We start from the raw sequence: 25,809 nt of genomic DNA on the forward strand, positions 1-25,809 counted from the left end.
CCTTACAGAATCTAATAATAATGGAGTTTGCAGACTGTCATTCCTCTTCCAAAAAATCCTATAGCACTGGAATGCTGTCATAGCCTTTTCCTCTGAATAAGGCCCTGATGAACTGGAAAGAATAACGGTGTAAGATGCTCCTCAGGTGGTATAATAGGATGCAAAGCGTTGACGAGGTCCTTTGAATTACCTCATGCAGACCTACATCAGCGCCGAATTCTGGCAGCAAAGCTCCCTCATTCTGGCCCCTGCAGAAGCTTCGCTTACTGCTTGGGAGGCCTGGCATCAAACGAGCATGTGGCTCCCCAACATGCCCATCACAAAGTCATCAACCTCACACACGACACACAGATGAGAGAAGATTAGAAAAATGTTCACTTTCATATACACAGGCCACAGAACAAGAGGCAGGATTACACAAGTTAACAAGCTATCAACAATCCTACCATGACATCAGCTTCCATGTTCAATCCATTCTAAGTAAGAGAAGATACCACAGCATGAAAATGGGAACAAACAAGTTACGGGCACAATCAATCAGTTCAATCAAACAATTATCTAGACTGATTTCTTGATTAAAGACTTTCTACTGTGGGCACACTGTATTTTAGTTATGAATCCATGACCAAGCATTAATCCTTCAAGAATAATTCTGAGGACAATATCACTAGTCTTTAAACAAACAACCCCAAAAAAATGTCCACTTGTTGATTATATCCATGTGATGTTTGAGAAATCTGAAATATGATGAAGATGCCATTAAGAAAAAATGTTGTAAATAAAAATTTTATACATAGATTATTTGTCATGTTACTGTTTTAAATTTCTACACTGTCTCCACTTTTACTCTGCCCTTTATGTCCACCTACTTATAAAGCTGTAAACTTGTAAATTGTTAACAGTTCAGCTCTAGTAATGGCTTAAAGCAGTAAACAGGGGAGGGAGTGTAATATTTTTATTATTACACATACTGCTTGCTCTTATCTTTATCTGTGGTCTTTGTAGACATTCTGATATTTTGTCTGCATAATTTAAAAACAAGAACGTTAGCAACTCTCAACCGTTTGTCATCTGGCAGGCTATCATACAAGTGGCACTTCAAAAGACAACAATGACCTTCAGAGACAATACTGCCAGTTCTGATCCAAAAGAGGAACTTCTTGCTCTGCACTTCCTTTCATGATTATTTGTTCCTATTTGAATAAACGTTGTAGGCTCATATCTTGTTTAACGTCACCCTAAACACTGTATTAAAAAAAGGTTAATTTAGTGGGGCTACCTTTTATTCTTTGTTAAGACAGATACATATAACAGTGTTGTGGAGGGTGGGGTAGGGTGTTGGGAGAGAGAGAGAGAGAGAGAGAGAGAGAGAGAGAGAGAGAGAGAGAGGGAGGGAGGGAGGGAGAGAGAGAGAGAGAGAAAGAAAGAAAGACTGACACCCATAGATTGATAGATAAAGGAGAGAATGACAGACAGTGAGATATAGATAAAGACAGGGAGAGAGAGTGAGAAGGAGAGAAAGACTGAGAGCTGACAGACAGAGAGACAGGTCAATATAGGGAGAGAGAGAGAGAGAGAGAGAGAGAGAGAGAGAGAGAGAGAAAGAAAGAGAGAGAGAGAAACACTGCAGACAACAGAGAATGAGGGAAACAGGTTCACAGAAAGAGATAAGGAGACAGAGAGAGAGAGAGAGAGAGAGAGAGAGAGAGAGAGAGAGAGAGAGAGAGAGAGAGACAGTGAGATATAGATAAAGACAGGGAGAGAGAGTGAGAAAGAGAGAAAGACTGACAGCTGACAGACAGAGACAGAGAGATGGGTCAATATAGGGAGAGGGAGAGAGAGACAAATTGACAGACAAAAAGAAATAAGTAAAGGTAAATGGACAGAGATAGACAGGTAAAGGTAGGGAGACAGAGATAGGCAGATAGAGGGGAATTGTCTGATGGAGAGAAATAAGACAGGTAAAGGTGCATAGACAGAGAGAGACAGACGGGTAAACAGACAGAGATAGACAGACAGACAGACAGACAGAAAGAAACAGAAAGCCAGATAAAGGTAGACAGACAGAGAGATAGCCAGGTAAAGCTAGGGAGACAAAGAGATAGACAGATAAAGACAGGGAGACAGAGAGGGCTAGACAGATAAAGGTAGAGAGAGAGAAATAGACAGGTAAAGCTAGGGAGACAGAGAGAGATAGTTAAAGGTAGGGAGACAGAGAGAGATGGTTAAAGGTAGGGAGGCAGAGAGAGATAGTTAAAGGTAGGGAGGCAGAGAGAGATAGTTAAAGGTAGGGAAACAGAGAGAGATGGTTAAAGGTAGGGAGGCAGAGAGGGATAAACATGTAAATGTAGAAAGACAGAGAGGGAGTTTATTTTTCACCTGCTCCTTATCACAACTAGATAACATTTCTGCTGTCCCTTTCCACCCCACCACATCGCCAAATCCTCATGGTCTCTCCACAGGGACTCACATGGCCTAAAGCAGACTAAGAGTTCCACATAAAAGCCCCCTAAGGAGAGGCCATGATCACGGGTCGTGGTGGATCTGGATTATTTTTCTGTTATCTGATACACATCCAAACAAGGATACATGCAAATCACACTGCAAGACCATGTACAGCCAACATGCAAAACACATGAAATAAGTGCCATAGTCACGAAAGCAATCACGTGTGTGCACCGAAACCACCGAAAGTGTGATTTAACTTCACTTATAATTTTAACAGTCAGCTACAAATAGTGGAAAATGTGCATGAGAGACCATTTTTAATCCTAAAAATGGGCCAGAATAAAGATGAAATGTTACTATTAAGGGTTTTAGGGTCATTAGATGGTATTATGTACAATAACACAGAAAACATATTAACCCACAGGGAATAAATACATTTTTGGTCTAAAATTAGCCTACTGCTGCAGTAAACACGATGAAGAAGTATAATTTGACACAGCTGAAGAGAGCCGTTCAGTATTTTTGTTTCAGGTAACTTAGAGGACGATATGACTACATGTTCGTCTAGTTTAGCCTTCTAACTGTTGAACTGTGACAAAATGTAATAATAACCGTAGAAACTCGTTGGGAAAAGCTAATAAGACACAGGTGGATAGAGAACTAACTTTGTCTCGGTTTAACCTGCATAAGCAGTGAGCAGCTCTTCTCGGAGTAGAACGTTTAAACCCGTACAGCATTTCGCTGCAGTTACACAGCTCAGTTAAACCGTTAGAGACCCGTTAGATTTAACTGCCACTCCGCAACGGCCTTCACGTGCCGGTACCCTCAAAAATGAAAAAATAAATAAATTAAAATAACGCTGCCTCAGTGCGAGAGACAGACAGAGAGGCTAACGTTAAAGTAGCTGCTCGAACCTCAAAGAGAGTCAAAGTTTCTTGATCTTCTTACCATGTGTAATTTCATCGCTGTCCGTAGCGGCATATTTCCTCGGATAAGTGTGAACCACTCGCTCCATTACTTTTATAGTAAAGGATAAGCGAGCTGCGCCCACCCACTTTATGTCATTTATTTTTATTTTTTTTCCTACCCGTATTCCGACCGACCCCGCCTTCCTGCACTATGATTGGCTGTATATGCGAGCTTGTTTGTGTGTATGACATACCAGGCTGGACTAAAGTCGGAGTAGTTTGGAGGAAAAAAGCTTCACGCTTCTCCTCCGGAAAACACACACAGTGACAGTAACTGTTGTACAGAGATTTTTTTAGATCGGGAAAAGCGTGTGTAGCACTGATATAGACTCTGCTGTTACCCACCCTAAATGCTGCTGGACATTCCCACAAAGCTCTCCACGGAGCCGCCAGTTTACTTTGTCTCTACCCTATGGCCATTTTACCAGATCTGAAAACTCATAGCAAGCATTAAGAGTTTCTGTTGGTTTCTGGCGGTGTCCAATAGTCAGTAATGGTACTTAGTGTTTTCCTGGTGGGTTGATATGGCAGTGTAAAGGATTCTGATTGTTTTAGAGACGATTCCAGACGCATTTGATGGTTTCATGTTGAGATCTACAGGTGTCCTTCAGGATAGCAGTGGTCTCTAATAGTAATCATTAAGCCAGGTCCCATTAGGAAGCATCAGGATTTAATCCTAATAGTTCTAGTCATCTTCAGCAATGTAGATATATAAACAACGACTGTTGCTATTCACAATTTGTCAGCCATCATCTCTCCCTGTTTATCAACAGAAAGGGACAACCACTGACCACTATTTGGGAGAAGAGCCATTCTAAGCACAGCAGTTACACCAAGGTGGGTGTCGCTCCGGTATTAATGTTTCACAAGCTGGCATTTTTAAACACCTCACTATCGCTGAGGGGTACAAAATAATCAGCAAACCAAAAGAGCTTGTTAAGAGTGGGCTTCAAGTGTTCCTTTATATAGGGTTACAGACAGAACTGTGCACACTCAAAGAATCTGACTGCATAAATGATTCTTTGCATGGTTATATGGTTCCTTCCAATGCTGAAAAGAATTGTATGGTTCTTAAACTATGGTTCTATGTAGCACCAAAAGTGGTTTCACTATCATTACATGTCATTAAAGACATCTTCGAGTACAATACAGAACCAAAAAGCTACAAGGTAGGGGTGGCAGTAAGTGTAAAATATGTAAAATCTCCAGCAACACCACTATTTCAACTACTGTCCTGAGAATGGATCTCTGCCCATATTTAAAAGGGGCCTTATGGTGGTCCCTTCCTACTGATGAATGGGTTAAAGGTGGCTGGAAAATTGTTCAAAGCAGCAGTGGAGCTAGTCAGTAACTGTAAACACACAAAAGTGCTATATTCCTATATGTTAGGTGTGCCTGATAAAATGGTCAGCGAGTGTACATGGTATGTAAAGAAAGTATGTTATTAAATACACTGGCAGTTTAGGGTTTTTTATTTTATGGAAAAGGTCATTTTTGTCTTCTTTTGCGTTTTTATTCTAAGCTAGGGTATAGGACTATTTTCCAAATGGGGAGTAGCTTTAAATCTGAAAATGACATCAAGTAGCATTTTGGATTTAGACAGCCTGACCAGAATGGTCTTTAACATACTATGAGATGTTTTAAGGCCTGTTTTAAGACAAATGTATGATCATCATCATTACTATTGTTGTTTTTTGTAAGCTTATTTTGACAGCTGGTACACAATTCCATATTTCTTTCTTGCATCTGTGTTACTATTTCCAGTGCTATTTTCTCTAAATGCACTAGTGATCTGACTGCAAAGCGAGTGTGTGGTTAGAGGACACCCGGAGTAGCAGAGAGCTGCCCGGCAATGTACGTCAGGTCACAGGGGACTACAGGGACTCCAGCTGCAACTAAAATACTTCAATGGTCCCAACTTAACGACACAGCCACAAAGTATGTCTGTGATGTTGGTGTGGTCCCCGAGTGTCCCTGCCCAAAGATAGTACAGCCATGACGTCTTCAAGGCCTCTCCTCGTTCCCAGCAGGCCACGCCTTCTACTGATCGACACAGTGCTTTTGGTATTACTCTGATGATTTATGGGTGCCTTCAAATCTTAAAACATTGAAGGAAGAGCTTATTAGACCAGTGGTATTCAGCTAAAGTTCTGAAAAAAATGTTACTGGCCTCTGAAGTGTTGTCTTACTTGTCATTTTAATCTTGAATGCGTTGTTGACACAGAGAAGTACATGTTACTGAATACATTTAACAAGAGTCCAAACCAAGTGGGATTTGAACTTTCAACATAACTAGCCAACCAAGCCAAAGCTAACACAGCCTCTGCTGTCTAGTATCTCTCTAATCTGGCCTCTCAGGAATGTCTTTCACAATGGCCTACATGCCAGCTTTGCTCCACATCATATATGCCAGACTCTGACTAACGCACAAGTTTTTGAGAGACGTCTCCACAGTTTATCTGTCCTTTTTGGTGACGTACTGGACACTCCACTGCTTAGACAGTGGGGGAAACAAAGGCCACATCCTCACGAACCATGGTGGAAGACAATACTGTGACGCTATAGCAAGTTTAGGCAAACGTGGACCTCAATGCCACCAGTGACGCGTGGCTTGGCGACCTGTGGTAAAGCCTAGCAGACTTCTCCAGTTCTGCTGACACCAGTGTGTGCGCAGACAAGATGTGGGTGTTAAGAGGTCAACCATCGATGTTGCCATGTGGCGACTTCGCTGACCAATTCAAAGACTGTGCCCACACATTCATCACAAAAGGCAATGCTTTGGTGTTGCTGAAGGATGCTCTCTTTCCACATGCCTACTGTTTATCCAGGAGTAGGCCATAAGCCCAGGGGAGAGAATAAACACACCGTCAACACGTCTGTCACTCTCTATAAACCTCACTGTGTAGGTGTGTAGTGAAAAACTTCATGTATGCTTCATTGCACTATTTTGAGGCTATGTTAATTTCTTGGCATGCTACATCACCTGACAAGCTTATTCAAATGAATTAAGTACGGTAAAACTGTCATTTCTAGAAGCGCGCCAGTATATTAAAAAAACATGCACATTTTAAACATAATTTCCAAGATTTTTGGTCCCTGTTAAACATCTCCCTTTATCTATGAAAGTAAAATCCGAGTTGATTTGGTTGCTGAGTTTGCTCAGAGGTATCTTTGTTATTTATTTGTGACTGTAAGGGATTTGAATGGCATATTCATGCAGGATAAAGCATCTGTGTATTTTCCATAAATTACCCTGGATACCCTCGATAGGATCAAAACCTCATTTAGATTTTAATTAAAAAGGTGCAAACAAATCAGCAAACGGTTAATGTCAAGTTTCCAATTAATGTCAGATGGCCTTAGGCTAATAAAGTAGGCTCATTCAACTTAACGAATGCCACCAAAGAATCTTCTAATTAGGCCATCACCAAAAATTTTGTAGATTACAATAGTTCATTTTAGACATTATATTTGTCTCCTGTTCACCAAAAAGGTGTTTTTGTCTATTAACGGGTTTTAATAGTACATTATTGTCGGGTCGATTTGAATGGGACTACTATTACAGAGAGAGCACCAGTTTCGGCAATTACAAGAAGTAATTAGCTCTGGAACTGAAAACTACAAACATGGCATATTGGATTAATATTATGCATCACTAATTACTCACACCTCCCTAAATAAAACTAATCCATCTTAAACAGGACTTCAGCTGCATACTTGTGTTAATTAAATATAAGCACCTTCTTGGAGACAACACAAATTCCTTAAATAATTTTGTTATACTCACAATTAAGTATGTTTTTACATAAGCCCAATAACAATATGTCTACCATTACTCACATGCAAAGCTCTTGTCAAAGCCTTCATTGTAATCATGAATTGATTTGGCAAGGGATTCCCATGTTCAAACACATTTGAAGCAGGAGGATTAAGGATTAGGACCATAAAGCTGAGATATTTGCATGGGCTGTAGATTGGTACTACTGTACTCCCTGCCCCCATCTATTGTGTGAACACTGTGATAACAGACTCGGTCTGCAAAACACAATCAATTTCCATAACAGATCTCGCAAATGAAAAGAACAGGAACTTTTAACTGAAAGCTGGCTAGCAACAGCATGCCATTGTGCTTGGGTGAGGCCAAGACCAGGATTCCTGGGATCAAGTCCCAACTGTAAGGATAATAACATTAATCCAATGACCCTTTCATACATGTATAATAACACATCTATTATTTAGTTTTTCTTCTCCCTCAAATCTTATATACAGTATATTTCATTATAAAACATACCTACGTGATTGTATTGGCTGAACTGGGCACAGACAGCACATCTATACCAAACAGTATTGGTGAGAATGGACTGATGATTGTACTTCAATTTGACAAGGTAATCTAAGCTAACATATTAAAAGTCCTGCTGAATTTTGGAGGTTTGCACAGCGTAGATAAAGCTTAAATGGCAGGCTCCACTAGAGTGATTTGACTGTCTTTTGTGTGGCAGACAGGAGGCTGGCCAAAGTGATGGCTTGATATGAAAACAAAGGTTCTACTAGATACTGTGGGTGACCAGACATCTGTTGGCCAGGCCATAGGAGATCTATGATGAGGTATGTGACCTTCTCAAGTTCTCCCCAGAGACGTGTGGTCTTACCCCAGATGTCTCATTTGGCAATGTTTTTTTTTTCTTTGTCATTTTTTGGCTTTTGTAAACATAAATCAACTGGACAACACTTTATTTATTCACGAAAAAAGAATGTTCCGAATATCATTGAGACGAATCAATATGAAGCACAGTGCTGCATACAAAAGGCTTCCAGGCCTCCTGACCAACCTCTCAACCTCAGTCAGTAAAAGCAGCATGTCAAATGACATATTGCATGGATAAAACACAGAACCCTTCAACATGCTCACTGTAAAGGTTTTAGATCCCCTCCCCTCTTATAAATAAGGACCTATAATTTGAGGTACTCCACACAACAGTAACTAAAAAGGGGCACAAAAATGAAGTATTCACAAACGCATTTTCTACTTTGAAGCTGCCTTGAGACAAATGGTCATGTTTACATACTTTAACATTTAATGTTGGGTAGAAATGTAATATTATACCTTCATGAGATGATTTCCATTAAAAACGCAAAACCATGAATTTCACAGTTCATTAGAGAGACTGGTTTTCAATGGCCTCCAACAATGTTTTCTATAGCCACTTTGATCATTTAAGCCGTAACGGGAGCATTTATAATCTATGGCATCTAGACTGAATACAAAATGGCTCCCAGACGATTTTTTTCCGGGAAATCACCAATATGCATTTCAAACAAGCTCCAAGTCAAATCACGACTCCCATTTTATGTGTGTAAGAGTTTGTCGCCAGGAGCAAAAATTTATGGTTAAGAAAAGTAAACAAGTGTAGGCAACTGCTTGTTTTCTGTTTGTTTTATTCCTTTCATGGGCATCTTAGTGAATGTATGTTTTGTGCATGGTGTTTGCAGTCCAAAACGAGAGTGTGGTCAGGCAGTTCCCTCTGCTTAGCCACAGTCGTCCTGTACGCAATGTGACATTGCCCTCTACTTCAGGAAACGACTCCTCCAGAGCAAAATTACTCCATGAAGAGTACGCTTTCTTGGTAATTCAAGTGTGCGTCTGTGTGTATGTGGCTAAGAGCCTGCTCCAACTGTGAGAAGTCTGTAAGAGTATTCTAACCTCTTACCCAATACATTTTTGACCCATAAAAAGGACTGCCCTGAAGTAATTGTTAAGCAGTTTTGGGTGTTCCTACAAGAAATGAAATGCTGTCGTAATAATCAGACTTCCAGGACAGCACAGGCCCACTTTTCCTGCAGACGGTAACACCCGAGAAAGAGAAGCAGACTGCTAAATCAAGACTGATGAAGTTTCCACATGGCCCTCACAGACTTCTCCTGCTTTGTTTTCTTTTCCGACACTATCTTTGTAAGCATTTTCCATACAGTAAATCTCAAGCTGCTCTCTGCGTTACCTCAAAAATTGACAAACAGCTTTTGGCACAGTTAAAATCAGCAAACGTCTTTCAAACGCACCCGGAGGTTGTTCATGGATTCTCTTATTTTAGAAATTCCTGCATTTTGTGTCCAAATAAAGCTCTGCCTGACCTGTATCAGAACTGTGCTTTAAGTATTTCGTACATCATTAGCCTGAATGTTCACATGCCAGGAAAAGCTCAAAGGGAAAACTGTTCCCTTTAGGTATGTCTGTACCATGACTGTAGTCTTAATATCAAGCAGACAGAATTTTTTGTCCAGCCATCAGCAGTACATTAATCGTTCATAGCAAGCGTTTCATTTTTCCTAGTACTATGATTTTTTCTTCCAAAATGTCCTCAACTCATCCACTGAACCTGTTGAATCTGAAAATTACTTTAAAATCCCCAACAATAAATTTCATAATATACACAAATAATAGTTTGTGGTGGAACAAAAAACATGCTAAATTACACCAACACAGCTGAATGTCACTTAGCAACTGCAAAAATGAAAAACAATAATCTACAACATAATATCATGCTCTGTGCAGAAACTGCAAACCTGACGTGACTCAAAAAAAGCTTTTTTTCAGTTTCTTTGGAAGAAAAATAATGTGCTCTAGAGATCAGACTTTAGCTCATAAAAACATTTCCAAGCCGGAAATTTAATTTACCATCTTTGGCCTACATTAGAATAAAATATGATAATTCAAGTCGGATTTCCTTGTAGCAATTCTGAAATGTTTTCTGAAGGATGAGTCGTCAGCAGATGCTAATTTTACAGCGATGAGCCATAAGTTACACAGAGCACAGATTTCATCAGGCTGAAAGTTAGACAGACAGCTGCTTTGACTGGCCTAAAATGCCAAACAAGGAGAGCTAAATAAAATGAATTCATTGCCAGTAAAAAGGCATTGAAATCTATATTTGTCAGCCGAGGTTTTGTAACTGGAAAGAGAACAGAGGAAACTGTTTAATCCTCCCGTAGAAATTGATAGGTGCAGAATGGAAATAAGCCTCTCATTCAAAAAAAGAAAACGGGATCCAGTTTCGAAAGGGGAAAAAAAACAAATATCAATCAATGCGCTCCTTGGGTCTTAGGTTTTTTTTTTTCTTTTGCCATGCCATATTTGTTTAAGGGGTTGTCAAATCATTTCCTTAAACTTCTCCATCTCGGGCAGCTTTCAGTGAGATCTCCCTGTAACCGCAGTCGTGGTACTCTGACGGTCACTCTGTGGCCACATTATGGGCCAGTTCATCTTTCTTGGAAGTCAGAGTTGACCACATAAAGGGCTTTGGGCAAAGCAAGCGCTCTGAAGCCATCTGAAATGGGCTCCAGTGATGATGACGTTTAGGGGAGAACCTGGGCATCTCCTCCTCTTCTTTAAATCAGGTCACATGGAAACAATAAAAAGTTCATGGAAATACACCATGAGAAGGCTTTTCCTTACCCTTAAGTCTGAGCTGAAATTTGAGCTAAACCACAGATAATATGACAGGTGTTCCAAACATGCATTTGTACACAAGTTGTACACAGTGACTGAATCTGAAGCATTTTGAAGATGCTACAAGGGACATATGCACAGTGACTTTCTTAATACACCTACGATCACATGTTTGCCAGTAACAGTACATTTGTGGCATCATCTTAAGAACCAGTTAGCTCTTGATATGTTCTAGTATTATTAGACTTTCTCTCTTCATGATTCAAGTCAGATAACACAGCTATGACCTTGGAACATTCATTAGAAAATGCAACGTAAAATTTAGGCCTGTTACCAGAATGTCAGAATACTCAAATAATATTGCAAGTCGTATACACCAGAGTACACCAGAGTAAATTAGAATTATAATAGTGTTAAATAACTGAACAAAAGCTCATTAGAGAACTAAAATGTTTCTGCATTTAAACATTGCTAAACATGCATGACTGGCACGTTTAAACATTGCTAAACATGCATGAGCAACACATGCTCATAATTTTAGATCTGTATATGGTTCTTCAAGTAAGTAAAATGCATTACAAAGTTCATGAAATGAGTGAAATGATACTCAGGTTAAGTTCAAACAAGCTGCATCTGTGTGCAATTAAAGAGTTTAATTTAAAAATGCTGTAAATCCTTTGTATATCATGTATAGTACACTGTTCGTTGTGTCTGCCAGCATGCCTGTCATGGTTATCTGTGTACCATGGATTTTGTATTTTAGTTGGAAGGGTAAAAAAGTAATAATAAAAAAACTAATCTACAGCCATGAACTGCTGTCATTAAAAGGCCATAGTACTGTTAACATTATTCAGTGTTACACACTTAAATTAGCTGAAGAATGCTTACTGACTTGTTTAGGACTATTGCCTTGGTACTCAACTTGAGGCTCAGAAATTCAATTGAGACTCAACCATTTTGACTTGGGATGTGACTCGGGACTTGAGTGTGAAGACTTGAGACTTAGACCCAATCCCATTTCACCCCTTGACCCTACCACGTAAGAATTAGCGTTCTGTTTTGCGTGTTAGGGTGTCTCAATTTTTGTTAAGATAGAGGGGTAGGGCGAAGTGTTAGGGCTATCTTGCCCTGCGAACAGAGCTTTTTCAGAGGCTCATTCAAAACGGAGTGTTATGAGAAAAAAAGAAAAACCGGCAAGACAGCTGCACGAGCCACCAAAGAAACCCACAAATGTATCTATTTTCTCACTTAAAAAATTATGATAACCATTGTTTTAGCTTAGTTTAATATCATTTCAATTATGGTCATTTTCTTCATAACAAGCACAAAAAATCTCAAATAGCATGCTAATGTCTCGGTAGCTAGCTAGCTAACGTTCCTGTTCCACTTTATATAAGTATTGATGCCTGAAGTGCCAGAATGTGACTGCTGCACCATTTAAGGTGGAACAGGAAAATTTGAGCAAGAAGTTGGCGAACAGCTGACTTCAGCTTTGTATCACCAAAGGATTAGTGGTGGGTGTAACTAAAGCCCAGCAGTGAGGTTGCTGAACTTTTCCCTTCTCTGCTGTCACTGAAGACAGGCTGGGTTGTCCCATTTTGTAGGGCAAGATTTCAAACACTACCCCTTGTAAATCAGCTCCAGGGGGTTAGAGTGACACTGAAAAACAAGGAGAAGGCATAAAGTGACTTAATGACTTGTCCCTACCCTTGCTAGATAGCTGCTCTAGGGTAATACTCACTTTAGCCTGGTTGTTTTACTGCAGTGAGTTATACTGAAGCAAACTGAAGTTCTAAAAGCATGTTGATATTTATTTTTGATTTTATGCACCAAACATAACGCAAAGCAAAATAAGTATGAGGGGAGAGGTGTGGACAAAGTAAAGCTAAATAAGTATAAGGGGGAAGAGCTGTGGAGTACGTAAAGCTAGCATTATAGTGAGCAGTAGAGAGAACCAACATGCAGGCTCTTAATAAATTCTCTTTCTCCAGAATAGCAAAAAAAATAAATAGAAAAAAAAAACTGACTTCTGGGGCACACACCCACACCCTTCTTAAAGGAACTAATTTCCCAACACCATATCTAGCACATATACAATTCAATACATGGTTTCTTGTTTTTGGCTTTTTTTCATACAGAAGCACATTGTTTGGACTTCATTTACCCCCTTTAGTATTTCTTTAGTTCAAACTCCTCCATTTTATAAAGATAGTGGCACATTTTGAAAGACTAAAAATTCACCTTCTTTAGCCTCCCATGAGTACTTTGGTCTTGTTTTTCTTATTTTCTGAAAAAGCATTTTCCTTTCTTGTTAAAGAGGGAGCGCAATGTTAGGTAGTTATGGAGGTTTATTACATTCAGAAGAAGAGAAACTGGATTTAAATACATATCCATAATGTAGTGAGCCCCTTTGACATGGCTTCCCAGCTTAACTTGAAGAGTTCTAATCCAATCCTGAAAGAAAAGCATAAGCAAAATATACTATACAACAAACAATTTACTAAAAAAAACAACTTTTCTTTCCTTATGTAGAAATGGCTCTCTGCACAGCAAAAATTGCTCAAACCAACTGCATTTCACAGAAAGACCATCCTTTCCAATGACAAAGTACAAAAGGACATAAAGCTTAACAATGTCATTGCGTTCTTTAGCCATTACTTTTTTCTCTCTCTTCTTTTCTTTGACAAATGATAACATCAATTGGATAACACACTAAAAAATTAGCAACAGATCTTAATGAATTTTTTCATAACTCTAAGGTCCAGTTAATGAATTCACCTATTTGCCATACTTATCCAGAGCCTTTCTGCTTCTTCTGGGTCACCCTTTGGATGTGTGGATGGCAGGGTATTTAATGGCAGTCCATTAAGTCCAATGGTTGCATTGCGCTACTTCACTATCAAGAATTCCACCACTGTCAGGAGGAGGTTTAGGCATGTTTGATGCTGTAGTGTAAGAGTTAACAGGAGTCTAAGACATGTCGTGAGGAAGAGGCACCCAAGCACATTGTAGGCAATTTTTTGAGCTAGCTCCAGTCTCTCTTGGAGTTGTGTGACATACTGTCTAGACATTTTGGCATTTACATGGCCTGGTGGCAAGCCTGCTATGAGATTGATGGGCTCAGTTATTTCCCATTTGAAGAGCATCATGTTAGATATGAAATCAGCAGAGCTGTGTTTTGTTGCTCTGTAAGCCATTACCGCATATGGAGTCATGACAACCCATGGTTATTTCACCTGTTTCAGTGGGGCTAATTCATTTAACTGTATTAATAGTATGTCACACTGTACTGCCTGGCTCTGGAAGCAATCATTGCCCAAGGATGTATCTGGTACCATGCAGAGACAGGATTTTTGACAGGGTTGCTAGACAGCACATCAGCATTATGTTGTTGGGTGCCTGGACAGAGGATTACTTGGACGTTATACTCTCCATCTAGCCAAATGTCCCTCAGGTTTCTTCATACACATGAGCCAGCACAAACTACTGTGGTCTGTTCTTATAGTGATGGTACTACCCAGAAAATACTGGCAGAAATGGGAGATACATTCTACAGCAGCTTAGGGCTTATGCCTTGTGGTGCCATTTGCTCTACTTGGGACAGTCTATGGCTCCCCTAGGCCAGGACATGTTCCTCATATCTTCATTGTTCTGCATTTGCTATAGAACAGCCCCAATTCCATTTAGTGGGTAGCCTAGAATGGGGGCAGAAGTAAGCCACCTCTTTAATACACCAAATGCCTCTTGGTACTCTTCAGTCCACTGGAAAAGAGCAAAAATTTCTGCTGCAGAAGGCCACAGCTTTGCAAGCTCTGGGGGTGAGTTCCACCTGCCAGTAACCAGAAGCCAGGTCTAATGTGCTGAACCATTTGGCAGTGGAATATGTGTCCAGAATGTCCTGGATGCCGGGTAGTGGGTGTGTATCCTTGCTAGTGCATTAGGGACCAGTAATCAACACAAAACTTGTACACATTCTCTTTTACGTACTATGATGATACTCAACTGCTGTGGTTCATATGGGCAATTCCAGACTGGAGACTTTGCTGTATTTGCTGGTCTGCATTAAGTTGTTTTTTCAGTACATATGGCATAGAGGCCACGTAACAAGGTGGTAAGACATGATCTAGATATCATGCTGCACTAGCTTACTATGACCTAGGTCATCAGGACCCACAGAAAGACGACTCCATAAGCGTTAAAAAGCTGGGCTAGTCTGGTTCTTTCCTCTGTACTCAACATGGAAGCATTTTCAGTATATAAACTCTGTAGGTGGTCTGGAATAGCAGACATGGAAAAACCAGTGAGTTGGGGCTTAGTGGTTACAGTAGAGTGGGTTTGTACTATCTCTGCAGTCTGGAGAACCCCTGTCACTGCATCCTTCTTTACTGTAAAGGCTTCTTTATCGTAGTTCCAGGGTTGTACATTCTAATAGGGATATGGTTAATTAACTGAGCTTTCACAACAACTCTTGTCACTAACACCCAGTTCTCACTGAACCCATTGATAGGGCTTAAAACCACTTCTCCCCCTTCTCAGGCCCTCAGAAGTGAGCGTTTCCATGTACAATGTATTCACATCCTGACTCCGATGTGGTTCTGCATACGATGGACACTTTCTCACAAATGTCATGTCAAAGTGCATGTAAGGCTTCACCTAGGTTATGAGTGTCAGTTCAATAGCCACTGCAGCTACATGCTCTGATGCTGGCCCATGAGCAGGCTTCACTTCCTAGATTATCTGTCTGTAGTCCCGCAGTGTGTATCTTGTGTTTTTGTGAATGCATCATGCCAGCAGCCCCTACTAGACAAAACTTGATGTGAACAGCAATTGTATTGTCTGTCCAGTGGTCAGCTCTTGCACAGTGGTACAGAAAGTCTTCTAATGAAGAAAAGTCATCAATCTGCCCTGGGCGTAATAATAGGGACCCTTACTTGACTGCTGTGCTCATCATCACTGCTATCAGGAGAGCTATCACCATGTACATAACTGAGTGGTTTGTTTTATGAGGTGGGCCAAGCATGACTATGGGAACTGCATTCACACCAATCTGTACAGCATGTGTCATTCTCCAGGCCAAAACGCTGCAGACTTCAGCACACTGCTTCATTAAACACAGCTGATTCAGCTCATCAGCTAATTTCGTGGACTTCATGAACTGAATTCAGTGTTAGATGAGGGTAAACACTAATTTCTGTAGCAATTTTGGCCTGGAAGGTCCCCAGCTTCACATGCCTGCTGTACAGTATTACAGGCTTGAGGTGAATGAGCATGGCATTGTGGATACCTGGGTTTGTCAGGTGACATAATGGTGCATAATGGTTTTTCATAGCTAATCACTCAGTGTAAGGCAAAACTGGAAACTTACTGCAAAAATGTGTGTGCTTTCAGTATTTATATTGTGCAGTGCAGGAGTAAAAAGGTCCATTCCTGGGATGCATGGCATTGTCTCAGCCTGGATGTGTTTGCAGCACAAATATTCTATTTTAGTGATAGTACTTTGCCCCCATGGAGCCATAATTTTGTGTGAATTCTCTTTCAGTGATTCGTCATACATTCATGCTTAACTGAGTTGCTTTAAGAGTGCTAACTTCTTGTAGCTTCATTCGACAAGCTGTCTGTTGAAGTTGGACTGATCCTGGATGACAAGCCCCCAGTGTCTGGTTGTCTTACTGCCGAGACACACAGCGAGACACGTTGAAGAAAACAGAAGTTCCAAAAGCACATTGTCATTTATTTTCTGTTCCATGCACTCAAACCAAACATAACACAAGGCAAAAAAGGTATAAGGAGGGGAAGGGCCGTGGAGTAAGTAAAGCTAGCATTACAGTGAGTGGCACAAAGAACCAACAAGCAGCTTAACAAACCCATAGCAAAAAAAAAAAAAAATCAACAAAAACTGACTATTGGAGCATGTGCCAACGTGCTTCTTAAAGGACCATGAACCCCAATTTCACAACACTACACAAACAGATAAAATTTCATGACTGGAAGAAGGGTACAGTGCACATTTACTATGTCAGTCACTCACCCTGTTAACGTTAGACAAAAAAATAAAAAAATGTAAGGGCTGTTACAGCAGTTTAGATTGCATGGATTACTAAAGCAACTTTTTAAAAAAATGAGAGTGAAAAAAATGAAACATGGAGCTTTTTTGTGATTATATGAGTCCTTGAGCTTTTTGAAGAACCCACCCATGCTAATAGTGTCAGTAAGTGGCCAAAAACCAACGATAAGAGGTCAGTCCGAGCCACAGTGCACGGCTCCGGCAGAGTGCCAGATCTGTCATGACTCTGTAAATACAGTAGACGAAGCCACCCCTACAACTCCAGTGTGTCACAATTGGCTCCTCCCAGTCCTACATGTGCTTTTGTTTTGTTTTGGTCTTGTCCATGTGATTCCTTGTTCTGTTTCCAGACCCTAATTGTAACCACCTGTGTTAACCACCTGTGTCTTATTAACCCTTGTTTTTCTTTGTATTTAAGCCCTGTGTTTTCCCCTGTTAGTTTGCTGGTTCTTGGTTGGTCTTTGTATTGTATTGTTTAGCGTCGTTCTTCCGGCCTCCTTTGTGTGTTTTCCTGTGTTCATTTTCGTCATGTCTGTCCCTCAGTCTCTCCGTGTTGGCTCGTTGACCCTGGACTGTTTAGACCCTGATATTGGTTTTGCCCTTAATAAATCTCGCTTCTCTCAGTGTATACGTCTGCCTCATCATCGCTTTCCCACATTACACAGTGCATCTGACTGAAGAAGCTGGGACTGGTGAGAGCAGACTGCAATCACTGGCTCAACAACACAGGCTCATCAATATCCCTGCTGTGACCAAGTGTGCTCCCACACACTGAAAGAGGCACATGCCTTGAAGGCGACCAACATCCAGCTTAGGTCAGTCAACCAGTGTTCTAGTAAGTCAAGATTGCTGAGTTTAACTTTAGTTTATGAAAAACCCCTTATCCTTTTTTGCATGAACTCCTAACGTAAATAGCAGGCTAGGCCCTTTGGGCTTCTGTAACAAGCTTCAGGGAGCCTAGCACTGTAGGCTTAGCACCTAGCAGGAAGTAGCCATGAACTAACCTAAGGAGGAGCACCATATTTCCCTCTTGTATTCTGTTTGCAATGCCAAGTTCTAAGTAAAGCTACATGCTACAGTACTGGCTCTTTTCTTTACAATGGTGGCGGTAGAAAACAGATTACTGATTATCCAAAACATGTGTTTTTTTGCCCTACTACACCCTGCATGTATGCTCACCATGAATGGATTTTAAAAAACACATTTTAGGCTAAATCCTTCTATCGTAAAACATCTGACACATTAGGCAGCATTCATAATCATTACATGTATTAACTTTCTGCAAGGGAGCTTTTAGAGGTATTAAACTCTTCAGACATCTGGTTCCTATCATTGCCACTATGAACAATTCTGACTTGGTAAGTTTTTCTAGAACAAAGCATTTCGCATCAAATTGCTCAGAATGACTTTGTTGATGTGTTAACAATATAATTATACAGACATTTTGAAAATTCAGAAATGCCTCCTATAACACTATCTGCTCCAGTGGCTAGGCAGGACAACAGTTATTTTTACTTAAAAGCCATTTGGAAAGGAAAATCCACCCTCATCAGACTCAGTGGAACACTGGTCAGCTTAGGGTGCTTCAACCTGCTGTGGGCAACCAGAAGGCAAGAGGTCAACATCATTTTCAGAGCTATCCTTACTGCAGTGAAGCAGGATTGGTAAGTCATAATTTTTAGCCTGCCCTGCTAAAGGAAACCTAGTGACACCGCCACCACTGTGTGTTTGAATGTGGACTAGTAAGAACGAGTGCCAAAACCTCAGCAGGCCTTAAATTCACACATGCCACAGGGTAGCTTGTGCTGTAGATTGAGAAGAAATCCTGTGGTTCTGTGAGGCACACCTATTATTGAGTCATGCCTTTGGGTGTGCTAGGCTGGCCCATGAGTGCAGGTAACACATGAGTCACGACATGACTATCACACTGTGAACCTTAAATTGATATTGGGCATTTTGAATGTGAAAGTCCAGGTTGAATCAAATTGTACTGTGTAAAAAGAAATCATAAATGGATCTAAACAGGATCTGAACTCCAAATTCCATTTTCTTGAGGTCATACATTAATTGCATCCTTTGGTTATTACTTTGCCTCAGCCTCTAAGACCTGATATACTTCAAAAACTGGGCATAACATCTGGTCCTTGATGGCAACTTCAGAGCGCAATGTGTGGTTAGTTGTGGCTAACCAGGGCATAAATGAAACTCCAAAACTACTCCAAATCTAGTTTGTTTCAAAGGCTCCCTGGGTTTAGAGTGAATTCCCCTATGCCGCGGTCATTTCCCATCAACGCAAAATTGTAGTCCAGCTCTCTCAATTATAGGTCCTTGTCATAGTGAAATTAAAGAACTCCTAATCTACTAAACTGATCAAAGTATTTAAAGAAAGGTGATGCTGATTTTATTGATGAAATCAAATGAAGTTGTAAGAAATCTACAATTTCTTAATCTGTCCCTAGCCTCAACATTATGTAATAGTTTAGGCTATTTTCAACTAAAAGAACTTGTATCAAAAATACTGTCAAGATGTAAACACGTGTTGATATACCAAGAATCAAGAAATCTTTTAACTTGTGGCTTGATATTGCATTTAAAGTCAAATAATATGCTCTAAATGACTGAAAAAAAAATCTTGGCTTATACTGACAAGTACTGACAGAAAATTGGAAATTGTGGACATCGTGTCCTCCGGGCCGAAGAGGAAAAGGACTGTCTGGATTGTTTTCAGCGCAAAGTTCAAAAGCCAGCATCTCTGATGGTGTGGGGGTGTGTTAGTGCCCATGGCATGGGTAACTTGCACATCTGTGAAGGCACCATTAATGCTGAAAGGTACATACAGGTTTTGGAGCAACATATGCTGCCATCTAAGCAACGTCTTTTTCAGGGACGTCCCTGTTTATTTCAGCAAGACAATGCCAAGCCACATTCTGCACGTGTTACAACAGCGTGGCTTCGTAGTAAACTAGACTGGCCTGCCTGCAGTCCAGACCTGTCTCCCATTGAAAATGTGAGCTGCATATGCCCTATTAATCTGTGGAGGCTGGCTTCATCACAAAATTTTAAAGTCTGAATTTTTAAGTCTTATTCCAAAGCATTCTCTTCTCCTGTGGTTTTACCACATCATTAGCAATTAGTCTACCTCGACTCGCCTTCATCACATAACTGTTAACTTGTGTAACCCCTAGTTCACAGTACATTTGCAGTAAAAAAACTAGTTGTGTACTCAAAATCTACTATTCTTACACTTAAAGTATACTTAAAAGTACATTTTTGCAAAGTAAAAAGTGGGCTAATTTAGTCCTAAGAACTAAATAGTACACCTATGAGTATATTACTAGTACACTTATAATAGTATACTTACTATATAAAGTATACTTCAGAAATATACTGGAATGTTACTTAGGTCTACTTAATGAAATGAACTTTAATTATACGTCTTTTCACAAGAGTCTCCTTCCCCTTCCACCAACCCCATCATCAACTGAAACAGTGAGCTAGCCCAGAGACACTTCCTAATACTATGTTTCACTTGGCAAATGGCAAAGTATGAAAGAAAAATGTGTTGAGATTTCTGATTAATACAGACTTTAAACGCCTTTAGTAAAAAAAACAGGCCTTCAAGGCTCAGGTCACACTTCACAGTTCTTCACAGTTCTTTTAATCTCTAATATTTATATGGAGAGAGCACTTAAGATTCAGAGCTTTCTTTAGACTTGGTAAAGTTAGTACACTCTTTCTGTCCTGATGACCCATTTCTCAAATGTCAAGATCTTATCCTTGCAAATCTCAAGTGAGTGGTTTGCACTTGGTCAGATTAGACCTGTTGCCTGAGAACTGAACCTCTATGTTTGCTGTAAAAAGAGCGCAGGACAACAGAGGATTCCCTCTAAATTAAGAATGGGCTTTCCAGAAAAGCCTTGTGTCAAAGTGTCCACAGCCACACCCTGCAGCTTCACAGATGGGCCATTGCGAAAGAGATGCCTCAAGCAATGCAGAGCCTTTGTTTTTCCAATGGGTCCATCTACTACAGCTGAATCCATGGTCGTTCTGTGGCTACATATTGTTCCAATTTCCTTTTTTCTGCAGTTTCATAAAGCGGTCGCCAAATTAAACGTCTGAAGTGTGTGTGAAATCATACTACTGGTTTGTAATGGGGGGATGTCTTGGACAGCAGCATTTATGGGAAATTGAAGGGAATGTGATACCACACAGTAAAAATAAATAGCTAAGGTAAAGGTGTGGAAACCTTGGTTGCTTTGTAAATGAGGGCTGCATAGCGTGTGGTCACTGATGTGGAATGATCTCATAAATATATGGCAATGAGTGATGATAAACATAAGAATCCCATGTTGGATTATTAATGGCTGGAGTAAATTGTAATCAGGCAATGTTAAACTGACTCTCCTCCAGTCACAACACAGCTCCCATAGAGACACACAGTCTGACTCCATTTCAACTAGTCAGTTGGCACTGAATTATCCAGCTGACAGAAAGACTTAAAAAATATCAGTATGCCAGATTTGATTCTCACATCCAGTCCCATTTAAGATGGTTGGATGCATTTTGTTGTTGCTGAAACTGCAGATAGACATGATTAGCTTATTAAATGCATTGAGATTTTCCAGTCAGCTTCACTGCCAAACATATGTGTAAAGATCAAGGTCTTAGTCCTCCGTTCAGTTACACCATGAGCTTTCTACACACTGTTTAAGTGAAAGCAAGTTAAACACAAGAATGAGCTACTGCCTTTACCTTGTGCTTTTCTAGGCATCCCCAGAGTGAAGGTGATGTAGGGTGCAAACAGAAAAGATGACAGATACTCAATCTGAATAGCTCTCAGCATCAAATCTGTGGAATCAAATCTACTAATTGAATCTGGCTGTTATGGCTTTCCCTTTAGCAGATGTGCCGGAAAAGTGCAAAACAAGAAAAAAACAAAAAAACAACTTGTACCAATTACATTAGTCTCCCTGAGGCAGATAATTAGTTCTTTAGCTAAAGACAGTTCTTTAGCTCTCACAGTCTATAAATCACTCCATCTACCTGTGCTAGTCATGTGGAATTATTCCACTTGAACCAAAATCACTAAAGAAGTGATCAACCTACAAACATTTTCTACATGCTTTCAAACATAATTAACATTGCTCTTAAAAACTGACATAAAAGAATATCAGATATTCAAAGTCCTATCAAATTCAGGTTCATTGTGTCACTAATATAGTCATATCCTTTAAATAATGCAATATTTGATAAATACTTTCAAATAATAAACAAGTGACACAAGCTTGCACATATTTTGTTACAAAAGGGAGAAAAAGAGAGAGTGAGAGATGTCCAAACACATACAACAGTCAAGACTGTGTTGACATTCAAGGCCAAACTGCAGAGCTGGCTATGACCTGGGATTTTCCACACCTCTGCTACACTGCATGAATAGATTCTTTGTGCACAGCGACCTAATGTTAGTATTAACGTTAGCCCACCTTTTATCTCTACAATGCAAAACCCTCTCACTCTGATGTTATCACACAAGTAACACTCCTGGTCTGCATATATACACTCTTTTACAAGCCCCTATTATCTCTTGTATTATTATTACTATTAATTTTACTGAGCGTATGGCAACTTTGTGGTTTTAGAACATTCAGCATGGGATAAACATGGCACAAAAGTGCCCTGTACAAATCTCCTAAAGCTCTGACATTTGATATGTATCAGCAACCAAATAAGACACAAATACAAGCAAATGTTCTGTTTGGTGACTCCCACTCCACTACCACTTGCTATTTCTGATCATGGGCCATATTGTTTCTTCATACATGAGACATTTTTGAGCTATATGTCATATTGCCACAAATGTGAGTCAACTCAACCAAGCTCTCCAAAGCATGTTTTCAGGGCCAAAATCATAATCTCAAAAGGAATATGACAAATATAGCATGAACATTTTCTTTTCTTACTCTGTTTTGGAGGGACAGTTTAAAACCCAGGAGAAAGCCAGTGCATCTGGAAGTGAGGCACAGTTTCAGTGGAAAAGGGAGGTCTTTTCCTGGTACGGACACAGGAAATCAGTAAAGAGTAAGGCAGTAGTCTGCATGGCAACCACTGTTTTCCAAGAGACAGCAGCACAGTGCCAGACCCACGTCTGTTCTTTTCATCTCATGAGTGAGACGGGGACAAACATATGTCCTTATTTACCTTTACCTATTTGACAAAAGCTGATGAATATAGTATTTTCTCTGGTTTTGAGTCTGGGCCTAAGCTCATATCCATGCATGAATGCTTCAGAAAAGGCTGTGTCACATCCATGGCCAGGGTCTTTATAACCCCAAACCTGAATCTAAACAAGCCAACAATGAATGTAGCAGTTTTGTTGTGCAATGAAACCTTTTAAAAACACACAGCCATCTGGCAATCAAACCGAGTGACATAATGAATCCGTCACTGGCAGGCATTAAAGGACCACTGTCTAGAGATTTAAGGCCTTTAAAGAAGAGTAAGCAGACTTAGCCTTAGTCTCTATTTGTTCATACAAATCTAAAAAAATATGTAGGGTTTGTACAAACTCAGACTATTGAGATGTAAGAAATTCTATTGAAATATACACTCACCGGCCACTTTATTAGGTACACCATGCTAGTTAAATTTTGGACCCCCTTCTGCCTTCATAACTGTCTTAATTCTTCATGGCGTACTTTCAACAAGGTACTGGAAACATTCCTCAGAGATTTCGGCTGGTTATTTGAGTTACTGTTGCCTTTCTATCATCTCAAACCAGTCTGCCCATTCTCCTCTGACCTCTCACATCAACAAGGCATTTTTGTCCACACAACTGCTGCTCACTGAATATTTTCTCTTTTTCGGGCCGTTCTCTGTAAACCCTAGAGATGGTTGTGCGTGAAAATCCCAGTAGATCAGCAGTTTCTGAAATACTCAGACCAGCCCGTCTGGCACCAAAAACCAGGCTACATTCAAAGTCACTTAAATCACCTTTCTTCCCCATTCTGACGTCTGCACTTCAGCAAGTTGTCTTGACCACCTCTACATGCCTAAATGCATTGAGTTGCGGCCACGTGATTGGCTGATTAGCTATTTGTGTTAACAAGCCATTGAACATTGTACCTAATAAAGTGGCTGGTGAGTGTATCTATTCATACTGTAACAAACTGTGCACCGGCTTTGTTTTCTTCTTACTCTTAATAGTGCAATATGATGAGAATGAATCTTGGCCACATGTCATAAGACAAAGCCTACGATTTTCCTTTTATTTGATGTGTTAATTAGACCCAATTAAAGCTTCTCCCCTGTTTGTTCACTAAAATCCTACAGATACAAGGATTAATGCTACAGGGATTAATTCTCTGAGCTTCCACAACTAACACAGGATACTGATACCAGAGGAATCAGTGTCCACTGAGTCCAGCTGTGTGACTGTTACAATATGTTTTGATACAATAATGTAATTCTGATACAATAGGTTTTGAACAATGTGCCTCACTGTGTTAAAGGTCTACAGTAAAGCATTATTAATAAACAGCATTGCCAAACTAATAATTAAAAGCAGTTAGCTAAGCAGAAGAGATGATGCTGATTTTTAGCCAGAAACAAAGTAATGGCTATTGAAATCATTGAAATATTGAAATAATAGTCATCTAATATGTTACAAACACACAGAACACCCATACAGAGTAATCGAAAGTGACACCATTTATGTCTCAGTTCAAGAATTATGAAACAAGATCCATGAAAGACCTCAACTAATAACTGGCTGAATGAAATTTTGCCTTGTGTTTTGCTATAAACTCTGCAAGTGGTGATTTGAATCAGAGCTCTACCCTCAGACAAATGTATAACAAAGAAAAGATTTATAGCTGACAGCAAAATTGCATGCCTCTGATCATACAAATGCGTATAGCATATAGTACTGCAATATAGCAACTAATCATTTATTGTAACGCTTCAGGCAGTCTGTCATTTATGCATGCGGTACTGCCCTCCTTCAGCATGTTTTGCAGCCATATGGACTGGTGTGGGTGGATTTATTTCATTACTTTAAGATTCCCTACCCAGTTGAATAAAGAAAAAATTAAGTGTTGCTTAAAGGAACCCAGGTCAGTTCTGAGCCTTTCTAAGTCACAGGCTAGTCCCATATTTCAAAGAGCCCCTGAAACCACACATCAAGGTATGGTTTCACACAGTTTACTTCTCACTTATGCTGGCCCAACCTGCCTAAATCAATATGACTCGCTCCAAGTTCGGCCAGAGTCCGTCAAAGCAGCTCCAAATGTCTTTAGTGGATACATAAATCAAATACCACAAATTAAATTTTACCCAAGATTTATACTGCTTCTCAAGTCCAGTATCTTGAAAACAAGTGAAAGCAAACTCTCCAGCCTCAAAAGGCAGAACCAAGAATACCCAATACAACACAATAAATGTCAAAGAATATTCAACTGTGCATGTAATTATAAGATTACAATTCATGATTCATAAATCCAAGGAAAGAGTAGATATTAAATAGTTGACACTGAGAACAAACTGTAAGCAAATCATCTTACTAATACTTTTCTTCTCATATATTCAGAGAACCTCGACTTGTACATGTGGTTTTATTTGTTTTTTGTTTATAGTTTCCCCACTAAAGCTCCCCTCCAGTTAAGGCCATGGACATTGATGAGCTGCCATGTCAGATGGAATGTAGCAAAGTTGATCCATGGGCACAGCCCATAAACAGCTCTGCACTGCCAAAGAAGAGAAAGCAAGCGGGAACTGGAGTTTCACAACGCACTGTAGTAGGTGGGGAATTTTCTTTTAATTCATTTGACCACAATGACTGAACTTTAAAAAAAAAAGTATATAATAGGAATTTTTGCTTTTTTTAC

General features: G+C 39.9%; 1 protein-coding gene across 7 annotated transcripts in view; it reads right to left on the minus strand.

Moving 5' to 3' along the window:
• The window catches only part of LOC108429244 (tumor necrosis factor receptor superfamily member 11B), a 67,209-nt gene that overhangs the window by 13,697 nt on the left and 27,703 nt on the right, over positions 1 to 25,809 (minus strand). The window contains exon 1 of one of the 7 annotated variants that reach the window (XM_017700871.2): positions 3,397 to 3,494. The exons of 5 other annotated variants lie outside the window; for them this stretch is intronic. In XM_017700871.2, coding sequence (XP_017556360.1) covers positions 3,397 to 3,429 — 33 coding nt within the window. In that variant the 5' untranslated portion in view covers positions 3,430 to 3,494. Of the gene's footprint in view, positions 1 to 190; positions 306 to 3,396; positions 3,495 to 25,809 lie in introns of those variants that run through there. One more of the 7 variants, XM_017700870.1, reaches the window with a different exon arrangement.

Source organism: Pygocentrus nattereri, chromosome 3, assembly GCF_015220715.1.
Source record: "Pygocentrus nattereri isolate fPygNat1 chromosome 3, fPygNat1.pri, whole genome shotgun sequence".
Lineage (NCBI taxonomy): Eukaryota > Metazoa > Chordata > Actinopteri > Characiformes > Serrasalmidae > Pygocentrus > Pygocentrus nattereri.